The sequence below is a fragment of the Danio aesculapii genome, chromosome 24, assembly GCF_903798145.1.
Source record: "Danio aesculapii chromosome 24, fDanAes4.1, whole genome shotgun sequence".
Taxonomy (NCBI): Eukaryota; Metazoa; Chordata; class Actinopteri; order Cypriniformes; family Danionidae; genus Danio; species Danio aesculapii.
Genome location: NC_079458.1, coordinates 33,249,857 through 33,273,299, shown reverse-complemented (window position 1 = coordinate 33,273,299; position 23,443 = coordinate 33,249,857). Strand labels below are relative to the sequence as shown.

At 33.3% G+C, this 23,443-nt stretch overlaps 1 protein-coding gene across 1 annotated transcript in view; it reads right to left on the bottom strand.

Annotated features, from left to right (window-relative positions):
* Positions 1-22,944, bottom strand: part of ofcc1 (orofacial cleft 1 candidate 1) — a 42,269-nt gene extending 19,325 nt beyond the window's left edge. Inside the window, exons 1-3 of the mRNA XM_056450403.1 lie at positions 22,914-22,944; positions 21,752-21,846; positions 14,214-14,305 (exon numbers count right to left, since the gene is read on the bottom strand). Coding sequence (XP_056306378.1) covers positions 14,214-14,305; positions 21,752-21,846; positions 22,914-22,944 — 218 coding nt within the window. The remainder of the gene's footprint in view (positions 1-14,213; positions 14,306-21,751; positions 21,847-22,913) is intronic.
* Positions 22,945-23,443: the final 499 nt, after the last annotated feature.

The window sequence follows — 23,443 nt, the reverse complement described above, 5'->3', positions numbered from 1 at the left end:
GGAGGAAACCCACACTAACACGGGGAGAACATGCAAACTCCACACAGAAATGCAACTGGCCCAGCTGAGACTCGAACCAGCGACCTTCTTGCTGTGAGGCAACAGTGCTAACCACTGAGCCACCATGTCACCCAAAATAAGATTAAAAGATCTTTAATAGCTTTATTCTTTTAATCAGATTTGAAAATGTATGGCAAGCAGTATATGTTTAAAATGTACATTACCAATAGGTTTAGATCATCTAATGAATAACTGAAATAAATTGCCATTTGATTCATATAATAGCCCATCTGATAAGAGAAAAAATAGTAAAAGTGGAACTTTTGAACAAACTGGATGCATTTATATTTATTTTAATGCAGATTTTAGTTGAAGCTTTTTTTTTTTGATCAACGTTTTATTGACTTTAGATTAACAAAACGAAAAAGACATTCAAACAAACAAACAAACAAACAAACAAACAAACAAACAGGGGAGGGGGAGCAACAGACATATCAACAATTTCAATTTGAAAGATTTACGTGGAGAGAAAAAGAAAAAACCTTTACATGGTCATTTCTTTATATAGTCCAAAATGCTGGAAGAAAAACATTGCCATGCATCAATGGTACTAGGTCTAGCCTTAATAATTGGTGCTATTGTAGCTTCACAAGTCACTATTTTAAGGAGGCTGATTTTAGTTGAATCTTAACAACAAATATTTATTTATGGGGTGGGGGCAGATGGGGAGGGTAATACATTTACTTGCTTGGAACCTCATACGGTAGAGCATTGCATATGTGGACTGCTTGAGTCCAGCAAAAACACAAGTGAAATTGTTTTTTATTTATTTTATTTTTAAACTACAGAAAAAATAGTTAAAAATATGGTACAAACCATAAAATAATTTTCTTATTTTTATTTTATTTCTTAATATACAGTATAGAAGGTGTTAACCCGGGTTACATAATTTTACTGTAGCATTTTTATGGTATTTTACCATTGAGATATATGTTTACGGTATGGTGAACAATTTCTTTTTCTTTTAGGTTTCTTCATGTAAAGAAAAGTGTAAAGATACCGTATTACAGCTGGTTAGATACAATAATCTATATGCCTATCATATGTAAATATCTCAAAATATACCCAAAATGAACGAATGAACAAACAAACGAACAAATTAGCCCCTTAACTCACAAATAAACCATAATAAAAAAAGTAGATAGACATATAAAATCAAGACAAAAAACTATTAGAAATGTGTTATCTTCACATTAGACGTCATTATTTATATATCTTTATATGCATATGTAAACAGCAGATTTACTGCCATAACCCTGAACACAGGAAACTAAAACTGGCCTGTAACAGAACTGACGGGTCTGTCACACTTTGCATCATAGACAATCCAAACTATGATTAAATTTAAAAAAGCTGCTTCATAGGGCCAGGCATATTCATTTATTTACACAGGCAAAACATACTACTTTAAAACTGTATGCTTATTTATACAGCCAATAAATACACGTACACCAAAATGTCCCTCTTTTTCAAGGTTCGGCAGTGCAAACATGCCTCGCATTGATTTACATCGGTTTATTTTTGCATTCAATTTTACGGAAAACAATTATATATTAATCTGAGTTTTCCAGTTATTTATTAGTTCAGCAATCTCCCGGGACATTTAGAACATGTTGTTGGAAGTAACAGCTCAACTTTCTGTCCATGGCCTTCCATTCAGCAGGACACCTCATTCTCTGAAGTGCACTTGAAACTAGGACTATGGGAAAATACACAAACACACCATAATTCAGCCGCCCACTATACCACGGCCGGTCAGCCGTTCTCAGGCCAACATCTTGTCAGATTTGACAGTTCTGATTTTCGTGAAGTCAGAGGGCATCTATACAAACCTGGTCACGGAAGTCTAGCGTGCGTTTGTGGGGTTTTGATGGTTCCCAGGAGCCTCTCAGCACAGGAAAGGGCCCATCAGCCCCTGAGGTGACTTCACACACCTCCAGACAAAACTACCCACAGTATTACATCAGAATGTATTGACCTGTGACTTGAAGACAGAGGAACGTGGGATGTGAAACTGCGGGCATGCTCTACTTATACACGGCTAACTCGGCGTTCACGAGGAACAGCCCTAAGATAATTACTGAGATCTACAATTCATTCATTCATTTTCTTTTAGGCTTAGTCCCTTTATTAGATCTACAATTAATCACACTAAATTAAAGAAAGCTTTGGGTTGATATTTGTAAAACAGTATTCTACTAGCTTAAATTCCACATTGAGTTAAAGTCAAATGTTCTTCAAACTCAAAAATTGTGAAATGTCATTCGCAATCTATTTTAGTTCCATAATATGGACCCCCAGCAAACAGCTAACGAATAGAAAACCATGACTATTTGATAGATTAGTGTTTTAAAATGAAATACGTCTTCCATTTAATATAAAAGTAGTCAAATTTTATATTAGGTAATTTTATATCCTCCTGAGACCCCATCCATTGACTTGTTTCCTCTGTAGTGGACATTGTATTTCATGAATTTTCTTTGAATTTTTTTAAGCTACTCTGTCAAGTCCTGTTGTACTGTTCAGAGGACATCCTGGGCTTTCTAGTGATATGTCATTTGATTGGCTGGCATGCTATGAACCACTTCTTACATTGCATCCAAAATGGCCGGCATACAAACAAGCACATTTTATGGGAAGGAGAGAGGTTTGTAAAATTTAGCTTTTTAAATGTTTTTTTACTATTATTATTATATATATTTGTTTATTACAGTGTCAGGAACAATACATTTAGCTTTCAAAGCTGTTATATTGTTTGTGTTTCAAAATATCAGCCTTTTTTAAATGTCTACTATAGTGAACACCACGACTATCTTAATGTAATTACTGACTGCATGTTGTAGGAGGCAGAAATGAAGTAGAGAGGATTCTTTATAAGTTAGTTGAGGGAGAATGGCTTTTTGTTTAGTTTTTGTTACATTAATATTGGATTAATATCCCTTTACAGCCATATCCTGTACAGTTTTGTTGTCTGAGTTTGGCGGGTGTTTCGAACTAAAATGATCCTGTGGTCCACTACAGTGGATATGCTGTAAAATTAAAAATAAAATGTAAAAACTCAAAATTGTTTTTTTTTAACCCAAAGAATGTAGGAAATCACAGAAATACAAAAAAAAAAAAAAAGTTAAAAAAAATTGGGTCTCCGGAGGATACATGACTTGAACTCAATGTACATTTTAATGTACTTTTTCATAGTTCACCCAAAAATTCTGCAATCATTTACTCCTTCAATCCTTCAAGTGTCACAAATCAGTTACTATTATTATACTACTTATTTAATATGAGCTGAAACAACAAAACTCTTGAGGGTTTTTTGAGGATAAAATTTGTATAAACTAAAAAAGTTTACCTAATTCCTTCATGTTGTCCCAACACAAATCGTTGTGTGGAACCCAGGATTTTTTTACAGTGTATTTGACTTTCTTGTTTCTGTTGAACACAAAACAAGATATTTTTTTAAAATCTGTTAAAAACCTGTAACTTTTATAGTACTTATTTTCCGACTATGGACTTCTTTTCAACAGAAAATGAAGTGTATAAATGTTGGGAACAACTTGAGGTTGAGTGAATAGTGAGTACATGTACATTTGCATTTTGGATGAACTATCCGATTTAGTATAAAACTGTAGAGGCAATGTAATATTGACATGAAAAATAAAAGAACTTATAAGTGTGCAGAGAGAGAGAGAGTAGACTTTCATAAATGTTTCTTGAAGTCCGCATGAAACTGAATTTACAATGTTTATTTTTCTATGATACAGTGTTAAGGCAAACAATTATTCCGTGCACATTAAGAGTTTTGGGGGTAATGCATTATAAGTAACGCGAGTTATGTAATAATATTACATTTCTAAGTAACGAGTAAATTAACGCTTTACTTCAAAAAATTAAGTAATAATATTTAAGTTACTTTTAAAAATGTAATTCCAGTTACTTATTAGTAACTGGAATTATTTGATTAGATTAGTATTAGATTAATTAGTTTTCTTTTAAAATATAATTTACTTTATTAAAATTAGTGTAATAGCATTAAATCACAGTCAGTAAATGAGCTCTCCGCGGGAACAGACAGAAACCAAAATGGCAGAGCTTTACATTTCTGTGATGGAAGTTTTCTCATTATTTTGAACACATGGAAGGAAAGGGGATTGTCTCAAAGTTAGTGATTTTACTGAACTAATTGGACAAAAATACAAGAAGTAGCAAATACATTGCTTTCAACTTTCATTAATCTCTATATAGCACGTATAGCATCAGGAAATTCTCAGAAGCTAACAATATTCTTTTTTTTTTATTAGAGTTTTTTTAGGTATGATTGAAGATATAGGTATAATGGTATAATGAAGATGCAGGTTATACGTGTGTCGTTAAATGCAGAGCTCCTCTAGTAAAAAAAAAAAAAAAAGGAAAAATACCCTGCAAATTCTGAAAGAGATCAGGCCTCAGGCAGGTTTCAAAAAGTAACTCAAAAGTAACCCAAAAGTAACAATGCATTGCTTTCCATAAAAGTAACTAAGTAATGCGACAATTACTTTTTTCAGGAGCAACTCAATATTGTAATGCATTACTTTCAAAAGTAACTTTCCCCAACACTGCATGTTAATGTACTGAAGAAAACATAACAATAATAAAAAACTTTGCTTTGGCAATACAGTATATTCACAATCAAAATACAGTTTTGTCCATTGAGAATGTTAGTGTGTCAGCTTGGGCGAGGTATGCTTAGCCACACCCCTGAACTGTTAATTTACATATCAATATTCTATTCAGTTGGAAATTCATTACCATCATCATAAAGTAAATGTCTCCAGTAATTTCTGGTTCACATAGACATTAAAGGGATATTTCACTCAAAATAAAAAAAACATATAATTTACTCATCCATTACTTGTTTTAAACCTTTATGAATTTCTTTGTTTTCTCAAATACAAAATAATATATTTTGATAAATGGTGTAAACCTGTAACCATTGACTTCCATGGCATTTGTTTTCCTACTATAAAAGTAAATAATTACAGCTTTTCAGATTTCTTCAAAATATCTTCTTTTGTGTTCAACAGAAAAAAAAAAAATATTCGTAAATGTTTGGAACCGCTTGAGGTTGAGTGAATAGGGAGTACATTTGCATTTTTGGGTGAACTATCCGAATAAAACTGTATGAAACTGTAGTGGCAATATAATATTATTATTAAAAATAAAGCAACGTGTAAGTGTACAGAAAGAGAGTAGACCTTCATTAATGTTTCTTAACGTCCACATGAAACTGAATTTTTATAGTTTATTTTCTGAGGTACACTGAAAACAATTATTCAAATATGATTCCTTGGATTTACTCAATTTTTTTACGTTAAGTGGTTGTAAACAATTTATTTGGGCTGAATTTAAACAAACACATGAAGTTGAATATTATTCAATTTAATTTGTTTGTTTAAATTCAACACAAATAAATAGTTTGCAACAGTTTTGCATGCAACACTTTTTTCAGTGTAGATTTTTAGTGTTAAAGTAAACAATTAATTCGAGCACGTCACAAAAAAAAATAAAATAAAATAAATAAATAAATAAAAATGTTTGCTTTGGCAATGCAGTATAATCAAAATATTTTGTCCACTGATCATGTCAGTGTGACAGCTTGGGCGAGGTATGTTTAGCCACGGCCCCTGAACCGTTAGTTTGCTTCAAGTGAAACATGAATCGGAGCGCAAAAAATACATTTCAATATTCCATTTCAGCTGGAAATTCATCATCATCATAAAATTAATGTCTCCAGTAACTTCTGGCTCACATGGACATTAAAGGGACGGTTCACCCAAAACAAAAAACATATAATTTACTCATCCATTACTTGTTTCAAACTCTTATGAATTTCTTTCTTTTCTTAAATACAAAAGAATATATTTTGATAAATGTTGTAAACCTGTAACTATTGACTTTCTTGGCATTTGTTTTCCTACTACTTTCCTACGTTAAAGGGACAGTTCATCCAAAATGAAAAACATTTAATTTACTCATCCATTACTTGTTTCAAACCTTTATGACTTCCTTTCCTTTCTTCGACACAAAATAATATATTATGATAAATGTTGGAAACCTGTAACCATGGTGAGTGAATGTTTCCAGCTTTTCAGATTTCTTCAAAGTATCTTATTCTGTGTTCAACAGAAAATGAAGCTCAAAGGTTTGGAACCACTTGAAGGTGAGTAAATAGTGGGTAAATTTAGATTTTTGAGTGAACTATCCTTTTAACAGAATAAAGTTCATATTTTTAATATGCACTTTTATTAATGTTATATTAAAAGTATACTTCATTAAGTTACTAGAAAATACATTGTTTTAATACAATTCTGCCTTGCTAATATACACTTATTTTTATGTGATGACTACTAAATTAAAACACACAAAGTGCTTGATTAAAACGTTATAACTGAAATAAAACTATTGGAATTCAACATTACATCTGTAGTTAATATATTGTAAATTAACTAAACTGCAACTTCAAAAAAATATAAGCTCACAAATAATGTATCAGTTGACATGACATTTTAAATGCAATATATGTAATATTGAACAAATAAAAGCCAATGACAAAGAAGCTCACAGACAAAGTAAAGATGCAGGGAAAAAATTGGAACAAATGGAGAAGGAATCAATTTGTGAAATGATGGAAAGGACTTTTGTTAAAGGAGATGGGAACAAATTTGGTAAGCATTGCTCATTCTCAGGAGGAAACACAGACCCCTCATCTTCCTCTTTTTAGGACAGGAAAAGTCACAGATATAATTGATATGAGATTTGGGGGGTATATTTCAGTGTAATTAGAGTCTTGATAATTGGGCTAATTAGATATAATTGTTGTGTGAGACTGAGTTTGATTAAAACAGGTTTCCCCAAAACGAGAACAAAGGGAAAAAATATTTAGTTGACAGGATGACATCAGTGCAACATAAATACACAGTAATTAACAAACACGTGCATGCATGAAAATCATTCCTGTTAAATACACACTTGCAGATAGAAACATTCACTGTCCTTCTCACTAAGATATGAATCTTTAACAAAAAAGGTTTGCAAAGAAACCGCAGAACTACATCTCAAGGCAACATTCAGAGGAAACATCCTAGACAAAAAAAAAAAAAAAAACTGAACCCAACTCCTGTCACAGCATAAGTAAGCCATTAACAAAAGCTGCCTCACTGTAGGCAGTTCCCGTCTCCTTACCAACATTACACCATATGTGTGGCTTATTTAAAAAATTATTACAATTTAAAATGACTGATATCTATTTTATTATATTTATATTAAATGTAATGTAATTTAATAAAATGTAATATGATGAAACATTTCTTATTATTAAGAAAAAGTTAAGTACCAATGTATCTGAAAAAGAAATTAATAAATTATTAATTGTTGTACCTTTATTTCTGAGTATGTTTAACTTTTTACAGGTAATAATAATAATAATAATAATAATAATAATAATAATAATAATAATAACAATATGTATTATTATTATTAATAATAATAATAATAATAATAATAATAATAACAATATGTATTATTATTATTATTATTAATAATAATAATAATAATAATAATAATAATAATAATAATAATAATAATAATAATAATAATAATAATAATAATAATTATTATTATTATTATTATTATTATTTTTTCGTATCTTTTTAAAGGGTACAGTTTTGTACCATACACGTAGACATTAGTACATTTAGGGTACACATTTGTAATTTTAGGGTTCACTTTTGTACCTTTTAGGAATTAATATTTACCTTTAAGTACCTGTTAGGAACAAAACTGTATCTTAGGAAAAGGTACCGCCCCAGTGACAGATTTTGTTTATTTCTGAGAGTGTACTATCCAGCATCAAATATAAATCATCATGTTTTAACCGTTGATACTTATAACTGTTAACTGAACATCAATGAGGTTGGAGTACTAAACAAAAAATAGCTCTGTTATCACAGATGTTACAAGCTAATAAAGCAATTCTGCATTAGGTACAAAAATAAAAAGTGCACAAAATTTAGCTAGTACTTTATTTTACAGCATGTGTACAGTACATACAATTTTTATGTACTGATGAAAGATTATTTAATTTTGATTTGAATTTAGATCCCATTTATTTTCTCATCTGCATGTCCCGAAATAAAGAAAGAAAGAAAGAAAGAAAGAAAGAAAGGAAGAAAGAAAGAAAGAAAGAAAGAAAGAAAGAAAGAAAGAAAGAAAGAAAGAAAGAAAGAAATAAAGAAAAAAAGAAAGAAAAAAGAAAGAAAGAAAAAGAAAGAAAGAAAGAAAGAAAAAGAAAGAAAGAAAGAAAGAAAGAAAGAAAGAAAGAAAGAAAGAAAGAAAGAAAGAAAGAAAGAAAGAAAGAAAGAAAGAAAGAAAGAAAGAAAGAAAGGAGTCCACTGATCAAATAAGTTGAACTGTTTTCCGACATCAAAACTTATTTTATTCTAAACCCCCCCAATGAGCACATTTACCATTACTTGCACTTTGCTGCATTTTGTTAGTTCTTTGAAATTGTTATGTGTGCTTTAAGGTTATTGAACTGGCAGAGGTGTTTGATATGTAAATCTGGGAGAGGATCAAATGAGGAGGATAATAAAACTCAAAGCGAAAGAACAAGAGCTCAGCCCATTCAGATAAACAGCTCTCTGAGCATTACCCAGCATCCCCAGTTCACTGATTACAAGCCTTAAGACATGCATTATTGTCTGTCTGAGCTGTTTTAGAGCTGAGGCAGTTATGACTTACACTGTCTTAATGTTAGTGTGTGCATCAAAATAAAGCTATATGAACTAATAAAGTAAGTTACACTTTCTTTTTATTTTCTCAAATGAATGTACTTATTAAATCCAGCTTGTGGTACTTCTAGTTTACATTTCTATTGTTTGCTTTAAACTATAAGGTATGTGCAGCTGAAGTCAAAATTATTAGCCCTCTCTTTCAAATATTTCACAAATGTTTAACAGGGCAAGGAATTTTTCACAGTATTTCCAATATATATTTTTTCTGCTGGAGAAAATCATATTTGTTTTATTTCGGCTAGAATAAAAGCAGTTTTTAAATGTTTAAAGCCATTTTAAGGTCAATATTATTAGCCCCCTTAAGCAATATATTTTTATGATTGTAAATCATTTTGCATTGACTTGCCTAATTACCTATAACTTGCCCAATTAACCTAGTTAAAGTCTTTAAATTGGACTGCAAGCTGAATACTGAAAAATATCCAGTAAAATTGCCATGATCACCAGCGATCTAACCACCATAGATCGCTGGAAAACAGTCACATTCACACAAACTACAAATCTGCCATTTTATGGACTACAGATCCAATCATGCAACACACACACCCGTCCCAAGTCTCCACTGATTAGACACTCACAACTGAAACTGCTTACTGACTGATTCATGCACTATAAATGCAGCACACTAACACACAGCTGTTGCTGAGTCTTGTATCCTAAATGTGAAAATTACGACGCATTTTCCTTTGCCTTGCTTTCCGTGTTAGACCTTGCTTTGCTTTGTTTTGTTTGTTTACATTGCACGCTGCCTGCTTTCTGACCATCCGCCTGATATTTTGACTACGACTCTGGATTGCCCATACACATCTGTTTGTTCCTGTATTGACCACTGCTTGCCTGACCATCCTGTTAAATAGAGACCTGCATAAGGATCCTCACTCTACTGTTAAGCATCACCATCACATTCCAAAAATATTATGTACTGTCATCATGGCAAAGATTAAAAAAATATGTTTATTATGTTTAGTAATGTGTTGAAAAAATCGTTAAACAGAAATTGTAGAAAAGAATATACAGGGGCCTAATAATTCAGGAGGGTTAATAATTCTGACTTCATCTGTATCTTTTTATGTAGTTTCAGAGATGACAATCAGGTTAATTACTTAATGTATTAATATCTACTTGAAATCTGTCAAATGAAACTCTTCATGTGTCATTGCACAGCAGCACATATCTCTCCCAAATATCCTAATCAACAAGCTAATAACTCAATAATAATTTTACATTTAAGGGACATTCTACCAGAAACATATTTTCATTTATAAAAATGTGACAGGGCCTGACCTTTAAGCTTGTCGTCCTCAAAACAAGCATACAAAAACAAGCATAAAATCATTCAATTCAATTACAGAACGCATCCTTGATCACTGTCAGCTTCTCCTCCGTCAAATGATAGCACTTCCTCTGAATTATTGCCTTGTGTATTGCATACATTTTAAGTTAAATCTAATGCGAATGTGACAGAAACATGGGAAAAATTGTAAAATAGTGTTTATTTTTAGAACTTATTCATAATTTTTAGTTTTTAATCAATTGATGTGAATGATAACAACTTAAAATTGCTATTTCTGAAGGTTTTTTCTTTCTAAATAACAGTTTTTAACATAACAAAAACTATTAAAGCTGTAAGATCAATTGGGCAGAGGATAAGGACAATGACAGGGTTTGTAAATTTGTAAAATGTTTTTAATGAAGAAAGAAAATCTGACAACCAAATAAATGACATGCTGCTTTACAGAACAACTCACAGAAATCAACCATCAGTCCATTTCAGATTTTTTTTTGGCATGAAATACTAATTCACTGTATTTATGTTTTTATTTCAAGCACAGATAATGTACGTTTCTGGTAAAATGTTTCTTAAAGCTAGAAACATAAATATTGATTTTGTTTACTGGCTTTGTGAGAAATTCTCAAATATCATCACGTACAGTTTACTTACTCTACTTATTATAGCTGTTTGTTCGAAGTTTGTTTAGTTGGCACACATTGTACTTTCAGAGGTCACACAATAGGGCAAAGCATCAACTCCATACGGATTTTCCATGCAAACAAATGGGACAGCAGTTATCAATAAACTCTTGGCTGTGAACTGTCAACACCTCTCACTGAGCCCTACTCATTTCACAGCCAAAAAAAAAAAAAAGAAAAATCAAACGCAACATCAAAATCTCTGCTGATTCTCTAGATGGCAGTAATATGCTTCACTCATTCACACATCACATTAAAACCTTGCATGAAGACAATGTGATATGATAGGGGGGTCGAGGTTGTCACAGATCTGCCATGCGTAGAAGATTCTCCAAATTTAGTTTTGATGTCATAATGAAACTCTTGAAATCGATTCATCCGTGATCAAAGATTTATCGCATTCTAGAATTCAAAGTAAAAGGAAATTTTGGACAATTTTGGGCAGCAAAAAAGCTCAAAACAGAGAAAAAATAATTACAAAATGGGGAACAAGCTGAAGAAAGGTAAGTGAGTGTCTACTACACTGAAAGAAATATATTTTTGTTGAAGTAAAATTTAATAAATTTACTCTAATACTTTTTAAATTGTAATACTAAGTGTCAAGGATAACTATAATTAAGTAAATATTTAATATTTACACATTTACTTCATGTAATAAATGAATGAGTGGAAAGAGGTAAATATTAAAATTCATTTTCTTGTAATATTTAAATATTTCCTCATCATTAGTAATTGAGTTTACATTTTAATAACAAATATGTCGTAAAGGAGGTGTAGGTCCCACTATGCTTTGCAAGAGACTGAATTAAGAGGATCATATTTTGAAAATAAAAACAATAGTAGGTGTTTAAAAGATGTTTAGGAGTTTAATCTTCATTAGTTTAAAGATTATGAAGAGTTTTGAGTAAGTTTTTTTTTTTTTTTGAGGTTACCACCTTGCAGAAGAGTAGCACTCATGCTTTGGGTTTTGGCATTTTATTATCAGCATTAATATTCGATGCTTCACTAGCTGTGCTAACACTAGCTCTGAGATCAGTAAGCATTTTTTAAAGTAAATTTGATCTTGGTGCAATTTGCTTAAAAAAAGTGAAATAGCACATTTCAAGAAATGTGTGTCTTAATTAAACTAAATTACACCAAATGTACTAATTCTTAACGAATACGATTTATTTAAATTGATAAAAGCGATAAAATAAGAACTTTACATTATTACATTCATTTCAATAAATATAGATTAAAAATTAAAGACAATCAATTAAACATTAAGTACATTTTACATGGTATTGACAAGTAAATTGTGCCGGATATAAGATAATAAAAAGTATTAGAAATTTGTTTGTGCAAATTGTTACGAAAATTTTTAAAAATAAATCTTAACAGTTCTTTTTTCAGTGTACATGCTATATAATAACATTTAAATTTATACACACACAGGCACACACACACACACACTTGAAGTCAGAATTATTAGCCCCATGTTAATTTTTTTCCCCAATTTCTGTTTAACGGAGAGATTTTTTCAACACATTTCTAAACATAATAGTTTTAATAACTCATCTCTAATAACTGATTTATTTTATCTTTGCCATGATGACAGTAAATAATGTTTTACTAGATATTTTTCAAGACACTTCTAAAGCTGAAAAAGACATTTAAAGGCTCAACTAGGTTAATTAGGTTGACTAGGCAGGTTAGGGTAATTAGGTAAGTTATTGTATAACGATGGTTTGTTCTGTAGACCATCAAAAAATATATAGCTTAAAGGGGCTAATAATATTGACCTCAAAATGGTTATAAAAAAATTAAAAACTCTTTTTATTTCAGCCGAAATAAAACAATTAAGACTTTCTCCAGAAGAAAAAATATTATCAGAAATACTGTGAAAATTTCCTTGCTCTGTTAAACATCATTTGGGAAATATTTGGGAAATAAAAATCAAAGAGGGGCTAATAATTCTGACTTCAACTGTACATCCATACATTTGTTTTTGTACTTTAAATGTATTTAAAATGTCTGCATGTGATTTCAACTGTATTACATTTCTACACTTTCTACAGTTACTCTATAATGTGTGTGCAGTAAAACTAGAGCACAATATATACACTGCTTATTATAAGTATTATTATTTTTTTATTTTATTATTATTTTATGTTTACTGTGATTTTAGAACAAAGCAATTAAAGCCACCTAACATAAAGTTGGACCAGAGTTTTCCTTTAAGTCAGAAGAGCACAAGAATTTTATAAAATGTCATTTGCATTTCAAAACGATAGGAATAAACAAAGAGACAGTCAATTGAACTATACTGCAGACTGCTTACATGAAAGAGGCCAGGGCTAAACTGCGCCTGTCGATGCTTGGCATTATGTTTTGAAGTCCTTTATCGCGCTTTGGGTTAGTAGTTGTGCTCCATTCCCTCTCTTCTCTGATGTGTGGCCTGAGTTTCATTTGATTTCCTCTCATACTTACAGCAGCAAAGCTTCTGATCTTGTTTAATACTAGTCCAGCGGCAACAAATTACCAATTTTCAGAAATGAGCAGAGGTAGGCAGCTTTAAATCCTATAAAACGAGTCGCTCGTTCTTTCTTCTCAGAGAAATGTACAGTGCTGGTAATAATTCGGGCAAAATCAAAATAAAAACACACCTCAATTTTTCCCTCTGTGGATTTAGGCGAGTGGCTTTCATCGCAGGCACGTGCAGTGAAATTTAGGTAAGTGTTTTGTGAAATGCAATTTGACGAGGCCGTTTATAAGATTTGTTCGCCGCTGCTGTTTGTGTTGGTGTGTTTTCACTCCTGTTTTCTCATTAATATCAAATGCTGTGAGCCACAATAAAATGGAGAAAACACTCATTCGTAGGCCTTCTTGTGCACTTTGCATCACCAGAGAAAAAGCAATTATCCACCGCGCAAGGTTTTATGTCTTGCCGATGTTAGTCTTACCTTGATCCTTTCAATAAAAAACACACATTGTGTCTGACAATAAAGCGCCATTCATATTTTGGACAGTGACATTCATATTGAGCCTCAAATAAATCATGCAGTTTGATGTGTGGTAATACATGCACAGAAGAAAACGCTGCGATATTGCACGGTTTCAACTCAACAATAACCATATTTCCAAAAATATTAGAAAATTAGGTAGTGTGATTTATACATAATCTCAGTATAACATGTTATACGTTTAAAATGTTAGGGTGTGTGTGTCATGCAACAAAATATAAACTTTTCTAAAATATAAACTATGCTTGTACTGAATTAAACACATAATGTAACATCTGTTCCACGTGCACAGTATGCTAGTATTCCATACATAGCCATAGACAGTAACTTGGCCTTGAAAAATGACACTCACCGCACAGAGAAGGTGAACTGGTCCAGCTGATCTTTAGGGAGAGGTTTGAGCGGCTCACTGTTTTTCTCGATTATCTTCTTCTGCCTGCCGCTCTGATCGGAGAGACACATGTGCACGTCATTTGTAATCAGAGCAGGAAACAGTTGCAGTGATTTATCTTGGGAATACAATGACAGCGGTACACTTCACCCTGACATCAGCTCTCAAGCACACATACAAAACAATCAGCACTGGAAGCAAATGACATTACAACAAAACATCTAATCAAAGTTCTGGCAAAGACAGAGGTGGGGTGAAATGAAAATAAAGTTAAACAAAGCACAAAAACATTCAACTATATGCAGTTTAAAACAGCACACCTAGAATAGACGAGTAAGACTACTCACATTAACTCTATTAAAAAATAATATAATTAAATGCAACAAAAGGCATCATGAATGTGCTTCCAACACATACAGTGGTGTGAAAAGGTGTTTGCCCCTGACTGATTTGTAATTTTATGCATGTTTAACGCACTTAAATGTTTCATATCATTAATCAAATGTAAATATTAGTCAACGATAACACATGTAAACACATCATGCAGTATAGAAATTAAGGTTTTTATTAATAAGGGAAAACAAAATTCAAAACGTGTTTACAGCTAATAACGTTGTTTAGGCTACCCTTGGCAGCAATAACTGCAATCAAGTATTGTCAATAACTTGCTATAAGTCTGTTACAGCGCAGTGGAGGAATTTTGGCCCACTCATCTTTGCAGAATTGTTGTAATTCAGCCACATTGAAGGATTTTCGAGAACGAGCCAACAAAAAAAAGGTCAAGGCTAAGGTCATGCCATATAATCTTAATTGGATTTACATCAGGGCTTTGACTAGGCCACTCCAAAGTCTTCATTTTTGGTGTGCTTTAGATAATTGTCTTGCTGCAGAATCCAAATTCGCTTCAGCTTGAGGTCACTAAAAGACGGCCGGACATTCTCCTATAGGATATTTTGGTACACAGCAGAATTCATGTGCCATTAATCACAGCAAGCCTTCCAGGTCCGGAAGCAGCATAACAGCCGCAGACCATCAAACTACCACCACCACATTTTACTGTTGGTATGATGTTCTTTTTTCTGAAATGCAATGCTACGCCACACATAATGGGACACACACATTCCAAAAAGTTCAACTTCAGTCGACTTTACTAAAAGAAAAAAAGTCGACTTTTTCGACAGTATTTTCCTAAAAGTCTTGATGACCATCAAGCTGTGCTCTGGCAAAACTGACACAAACTTTACGTTATTTTTGCTCAGCAATAGTTTTCTTGTAACTCCGTTTTGCAAACCATATTTGCTCAGTTTCTTTGTTATGGTGAATCATAAACACACCTTAACTGAGGCCTGCAGTTCTTTGGATGTTGTTGTGGGGTCTTTTGTGATCTCTTGAATGAGTTGTCGCTACAGGAAGTTTCTCCACTGTTGCATGTTTTTGCCATTTGTAGATAATGGCCCTCACTGTTATTCACTGCAGTCCCAAAGGTTTAGAAATCATTTGGTCTACTTTAATTTGTTAGGCAGGTCCTATATAAATAATTTCTTGATTGCGAGCAGTTGTGGCAGTAATCAGGCCTGGGTGTGACTAGAGAAATTGAGCTCAGGTGTGATAAACTAGAGTTATGTTTTTACAGGGGCACAAACACTTTTTCACACAGGGCTGTGTAGTTTTAGAATCCAATCATGGATAAACATCCTCATTTACAAACTGCATGATGTGTTTACTTGTGTTATCTTTGACTAATATTTAGATTAGTTTGATGATCTGAAACATTAAAGTGTGACAAACAGCAAATTAGTAAGTGGGCAAACACTTTTTCACACCACTGTAGTATCTCTTTTATTTAAGAGTAAAGCTTTTTTATCAATGTTGCCTCAAGATACTTTTTAATTCAATTAAATTTATTTAGTAAATTTCACATCAATACATTGCTTTTTTACAATGAATATTTTGTGCCAAAAATGGATAGAAAAGAGGGAAGAAAAGAGAGAAAAAGGCCATAACAACATTTCAGATTGTGGAACATTCCAGCAAATCAGGCAGGCAGGAGAGTAGTGGTAGAATGCTGGTGTAGTTCTAGTTAATTGAAACCTGATTCAGTTCAGTTTAGTATAAATGTCACTGTTGAAGTTACTTTCAATTTAATTTAGTTCAGTTTGATACAAATGTCACTGTTGAATGCTGATCCAGTCAAGAGCAGCTCCACCAAGGTACAGTGTTAAGTGTTAAGGCTCCACCACCAGGCTTAACTAACCAAACCAAACTTCAGCCTGTTCAAAAGGCAGCAGCTAGAGCGCTTACTAAAACTCAAAAATATCATCATATTAGTCTAGTTCTGTCAGCATCGCATTGGCTCACTGTAAAATATTGCATACATTTTAAATTCCTATAAAATCCTATTCATTCATTAAAAAGCCCTGTATGGCTTAGCTCCCACACTACTCTACCATGCATTCTACCACTATTCTGCTGTCTGCCTGAAATGCTGAATATGCTCCATAATCTAAATCATAGGTCTCAAACTTGATTCCTGGAGGCCAGTTTTACTCCAACCCTTATCAAACACAGTTGATTCAATCAAAGTGCTCGAACTAATCAAGGTGTCACTTGACACTAGTAGTCTTGAACACCTTGATTAGTTGGATTAGCTGAGTTTGACTAGGGTTGGAGCAAAAATGGGCAGAGCTGCGGCCCTCCAGGAATTGAGTCTAAGACCTATTATCTAAACTATTTTTCTAAAGTTTTTATCCTTTTTTCCGGTTCATTTTAACCGACTTTGACACAGTACACATTCTAAAAAGCACCATAGAAATTAAGATGATTTGACATGATGTCGTTAGCAACTGATCATCAAACAAATATGGAATCTGGCTGGTAAAGCAGCCACCACTGCGCACAGGTGGTTTCTAAGTTTTAAGAGGAAACAATGAGCGGTGAATTGTCTGGGAGGAGCTAGTTGGAGGAGGGAACATGCCATAGCCGATGGAATGGGAAATAATCAGCAGAGCTGCCTGCCTAGGAGCATAATAAGAGTCTGCAATGCTGAAAGCATCTAGAGAACAAATAATATAGAGCGCTTCATGAGTACTAGCATAGTATAAGCCACTGAGAGTATATTTTGATAGCTACTAAAGAACCAGCAGTTGAAAACACTTTAAAACCCAGAGTACTAGCTTGATGGCATAACACGATCAGAAAGGAGATAAATTGGAAGGTTGTATGGAGAGGATTGAAGCAGCAGGAAAGTGTTAATGTAACTACAATGACCAATGAAACTGTAAAGTGCAGCATCAGTGGCTAATTCCATGGTTGCAAAAGAGGGGCAGAGACGGGCCAAAGGCAAAAGACGTGGAACCTGAAACAATATTTCTTAGGGAAACCCAGTTGGGAAAGGCTCTGAGGCTGGAGCAAACTCTAATTAAAGTCATGGTTTGTAATAGGCTCTGTGAAAAGCCCCAGAAATGGAGCAGGTTCTAGGCCAAAATCTGTGCTAAGGGGACTGAGCAGGCTCTGGGGCAAGCTCATGAGCTGGACTGGGCTGTTGGTTCTAGAAGAGGCTCATGGATTGTAATGTTCATGCCCATACTCACGAGCCTGCTCATGAGCTGAATCAGAATCTGGAGCATGATTATGGGATGGACAGGACTCTGGAGTGGGCTTATGGGCTGAAGTAGACACTTGACAAGGTTTGTGGGCTTGAGCAGACTTTAGATTGGTCTTGAGCAGATTTTTGTGTTAAAATGGGCTCTGGTATAGGACTTTGGATGGACTGAAAAGTGGTGAAATTTACTGTAATCAGATTGAAAGAGCAAGGTGCAGCTTTCAAAGCTGCAAGGAGCAAAGAGAAGAAACTATTTGATGCTCCGGATGAGGGAGCTTGGAATACCCACTGTGGCTGAGATGAGAGAACTTGAAACAGTCTCCAATATTCTTAGGAAAGCAAGACTGGACCGAGCTGCAGGTCTGGAGGAGACTCTACACAAACTCACGGGCTTGTGAACTCTGGGACTGGAATGGACTCTGGAATGGCTTTATGTGTTGGAGTTTACTCTGTACACAGTGTATTTATTGTCAAAATTATGGAACAGATAAAAGTCCTGAAGCTGAATCTGGATCAAGCTCATGGGCTAAAGTGCAGTAGTTTATTATTTGATCTGGTATTCTTTTGGGACACAAGTTCATTTCAGACATGTTAACTGTAGCATGGATAATTTAATAGAACAGACTTGACAGGAAACCAGACATGGTGATGTTGTTTACAGGTGAACTCTGAAGGAATTCAGAGACTGGACTAGACTGGAGAACCCCACACAACTGAAAACAGTTAAGTTTCCCAGGATATAGATTACTGACTTAAGGTATGTTGATTTGTAGAGTACTGGCATGGGCAAATGAGAGGTCTTTAAAGGAAGAACACAAAATATGCAGGAGGAAATTCACAGAAAAGCAAACCCCAGATATTGCTGGAAAGTACATACAAGCTTACTGACTAGCTTGAAGGTGAGACACAGGTAAGGAGGGTTCTTTCCTAGACAGAAGCCAGAAAAAGATTGAAAGGTGGTCGTGGGTGCTTGTATACCTGTAGTAAATGGTGTGTAGAATTATTCAGTGATAAGGTGATAACAGATGACGATTTCGACGATTGAGTGTGTTGATTGATATCAAGGAGACTTTTACAGAACAGAGCTTTGTGTAGTGTGCAGACTTGGAAGATACTTCATATCATTTAGATGCCATTATGTGTCACTTTTGAAGAGCTGCCCTACAGTCAAGAATTCCACTACATGGAATTGAATCAAATCAACACATTCAAAGACTATTAGTGAAATATGAAATGGCAACAAATAGAGTTCTTCTCTTAAAGCTAGTGTAATACTTTATTATTATTTATCTACACTGAACATTTCTACATTCCTTCATTCATTAATTCATTCATTCATTTTCCTTCAGCTTAGTCCCTTTATTCATCAGGGGTAACCACAGCGGAATGAACCATCAACTTATCCAGTATATGTTTTTACACAGCGGATGCCCTTCCAGCTGCAACCCAGGACTGGGAAACACACACCCATACACACTCATTCACACACATACTGTACACTATGGCCAATTTAGTTTCACCTATAGCACATGTCTTTGGACTGTGGAGGAAACCTACATCAACACTGGGAGAACATGCAAACTCCACACAGAAATGCCAACTGGCCCAGCCGGTACTTGAACCAGCAACCTTCTTGCTGTGAGGCAATAGTGCTAACCACTGAGCCATATTATTTTCTTTTCGGCTTAGTCCCTTTATTAATCTGGGGTCCATTCACACACATACACTACGGACAATTTAGCTTACCCAATTCACCTATAGTGCACGTCTTTGGACTTGTGAGGGAAACCGGAGCACCCGGAGGAAACCCACTTGAATAACCCACGTATGTAACATGTGCTTTGTTAAATCAGGGTAATTAATTTTGCTAAATGAGGGTCTACCTGTCTGTTATTTCAGAATATTCTAAATTTATGTCTATATTTTATTATTATTATTATTATTATTATTATTATTATTATTATTATTATTATTATTATTATTATTATTATTATCATTATTATTATTATTATTATCATAATTTTATTATTATTATTATAATTATGATTGTTATTATTATTATTATTATTATTATTATTATTATTGTTACTATTATTATTTATTATTATTATATTATTATTATTATTATTATTATTATTGTTGTTGTTACTATTATTATTATTATTATTATTATTATTATTATTATTATTATTATTATTATTTTATTATTATTATTATTATTATTATTATTATTATTATTATTATTATTATTATTATTTTGCATATCCCGAAGACACAAAATAATAATTAAGAACATAAAATGTAAGCAAAAATTCTAAGACAATGGCAATGGCATGGCTATGTAGAATAGCCCATTTGCTTTTCCTGAGAATCAAACCCATAATTTCTGGAAGATATGTTTTTTATTTAGATAATGACATAATAAACTGTAGCAAGTTTGAATGTTCCTGGCAATCCATGACAACAATAATGGTACAAAGACAAAAAGTGGCATGAGAGAACGCACAATGCACTGCTGTGCAACATAAGACAGCAGCACCAGTTCAGGACAGAGAAGTCATTCTGCAATTACCACTTCAAAGTGTGGCAGGTAACGCCGCAGCTTTGATTCATTTAGCTTAAGTCCTGTGGAGTGCAGGAAAAGGCGTGTTGGGAGCGGTTAGAGAGAGAGAGCGCCGGGTTGGCACTGCTGATTTCACAGAATCTGAGCTGTTTTGGCTTGTCGAGCACATCAAAACCTGTTAGTGTGAAATGTATTTTGACAAATCTCAGATAATAAAGGGAATAGGGAAGCAAGAGGGAGGAGTAGCAGTGGCGTCATGCAACATTTTGTATTTTTATTTTTTTGAAGGGGCACCAGTGTGGTCCTGGTTCACTTAGTGCTTTAGGCTAGATAAGGCATGACTAAATAAGTACATTAAAAAATTTTATAAATAAATTAAAATTGCCTATGATAAAAATGTGCATATGTGAATCCCCAATAAAACTTAATAACAATGAATTATACTACTGTTATTACTGTTTATATAAATTTTTGCATTTTAAATGTACTTTTTCATTTAAAAAATAAAAAGATGTATAAAATTAGTAATGTACAGTTGAAGTCAGATTTATTAGCCCCCCTGTTTATTTTCCCCCCAATTTTTGTTTAATGGAGAGAATATTTTTTTCAACACATTTCTAAACATAATAGTTTTAATAACTCATTTTTATAACCGAGTTATTTTATCTTTGCCATGATGACAGTAAACTATATTTTACTAGATATTTTTCAAGACACTTCTCTACAGCTTGAAGTGACATTTAAAGGCTTAACTAGGTTAATTAGGTTAACTCGGCAGGTTAGGGTAATTAGGCAAGCTATTGTATAACGATGGTTTGTTCTGTAGACAGTCTAAAAAAAAATTGCTTAAAAGGGCTAATAATTTTGACCTAAAAATGTAAAAAAAAAAATAAAAAACTGCTTTTATTCTAGCCAAAATGAAATAAATAAGACTTTCTCCAGACGAAAAAATATTATCGGACATACTGTGAGAATTTCCTTGCTCTGTTAAACATCATTTGGGAAATAGTTAAAAAAGAAAAAAAGAAATCAAAGGGGGGGGGGGGTTAATAATTCTGACGTCAACTGTATGTGTGTCATGAAATTCCACGTATATGGAAAATGTTCATCTTGCACAGTATACTGTACTCTACCAAAAAGACAACAATTTTCACTGACAATACAGGTCAAAATTATTATTGAAAATACAAATTATTGATTTTCTTCCTGTTTTTCTCTCTCTTTTAAGTTATAATTGTGGAGTATGTGTCCAGAGTTTGAATGAGGGGATGCCTCTGAGAAGAAATGAGATGGCCCATGCACAAGGTTAGAATCTTGCCTCAGTCACAAAGTTACCTTGCTATGAATTTCGGCCTTAGTTTTCTCAGCGATGGTAAGATTTGTCTGTTCCTTGGGCTCTGAGGCTGACGCAGCTCCAATTGGGCTCTTTTCTGCAAATAGAAAACACAAAAAAACACCTTTTTGTTTATTTCTATGTTTAAACTGAATGAAGATTTTATTATCTGTAATTCAAAATAGCAAATACAAAATGAAGCCACCTTAAATGCAAGACAGTAATACAATTAAAAGGCACTCATTTTACAAATTCAGCTCTTTATACAGCAAAAACACAATGATAGAATGTATTTAAAGCAGATCTGCACATCTGATAGTAACAGGAAGCATACAAAGACTTACAACAACATAAATGAATCGTATAGCTAAATAAAAAAGTGAAGAAACTTTCTCTTCACATATATTCATTTCTTCTGCTGCCTCAAACACATCATCAGCATCTCTGAGCCCAACCTCTCCTCTTTTTTCACTGCTCTAATGCACACAATTAGACATGATGAAAAATCTCAGAAAAAATTAAATTTAGTTGTAATACATTTTGCCATTCTTCCTTCCTTTGGAAAATTACTTTTGAAGTGTTTTCTCTCGCTCTCCGTCTGTAATTTAAATGGTAAGCTGCCAGATGTGTGTCTCATGCTTGAAGTGCAGGAGCTTTGCATTATTTAGCATATTAACATTCACAGAATTTAAAAAGAGGGTTCCTGCATTGCCTGGAGCATCCAATTAAGTAAACCTTAGCTTGATACATGTAAAAATTTTACCATGAGAAACTTTTTTTCATTGCGTTTTTCTCTTCGCCTCAGCCAGTCACATCTATATAATAAATATGGAAACTTCCCAGATGATATAATTTTTCTCTTGCTGCAGGATTAAATATATCAGTAATAATAACTTTTAAATATAGGAAACATATTAGGAAGGCTTCAGAAGATTCAAAGAGGCTTTAATAGGAGAAGCGTTGAGGGGCTGGTGTGTCCTGAGTGCGTTTTTTTCACACCGATATTACATTTAATCTCATCACCGATATAGGCTTTAATTACATATTTAAGTTTTTCTAGTAAACATTTGAGGTGCCTACAGGTAATCTGCCCTATCTTAACACAAATATGTGTGCTTATTTTATTGTAATGAATGCATAATCATGTTCAATTACGTGGCTTACCTCTGACGTGCTCTCTTTTCAGAAATGCCATATGAAATCGAAATAAATCACAGGCGTTTTCTGCTGCTGAAGCTTGAAAAGCTTTTAAAAAGTGTCTTCTAAAGAAGATGTGTCAGTCTTTTTTTTTTTTTTCTCTCATGGAAGATACAGAGTTAATGGCCCATGAAACCATATGGAGTTATATTTAAAAACAAAAGTTCATTCAAAACCTTCATGTTATGAGACCGACCCCAATGTCTGCATTTCAACATCGGTGTGTTTGGTTCATAATGATTTTGTAATCATTTTTTCACATGGTTGCTCCAACGTACCAAGGGAGTAAAAACTCTATTTTCTGTTCAATGTTTAAACTTTCTGCACTATATTATTATTTTTGTTCCAACATGTTGCTCATTAAAGAGTCCGGACAGCAGTGATGCATTATCTTTGACAATGATGTTGCATTCCCAAGGTTCAATCAAAAGGCTAACACAACACTTTCGCACCATAAAACATTTAGCTTGTACGGCAAATACAGTTGCCGTCAAAGT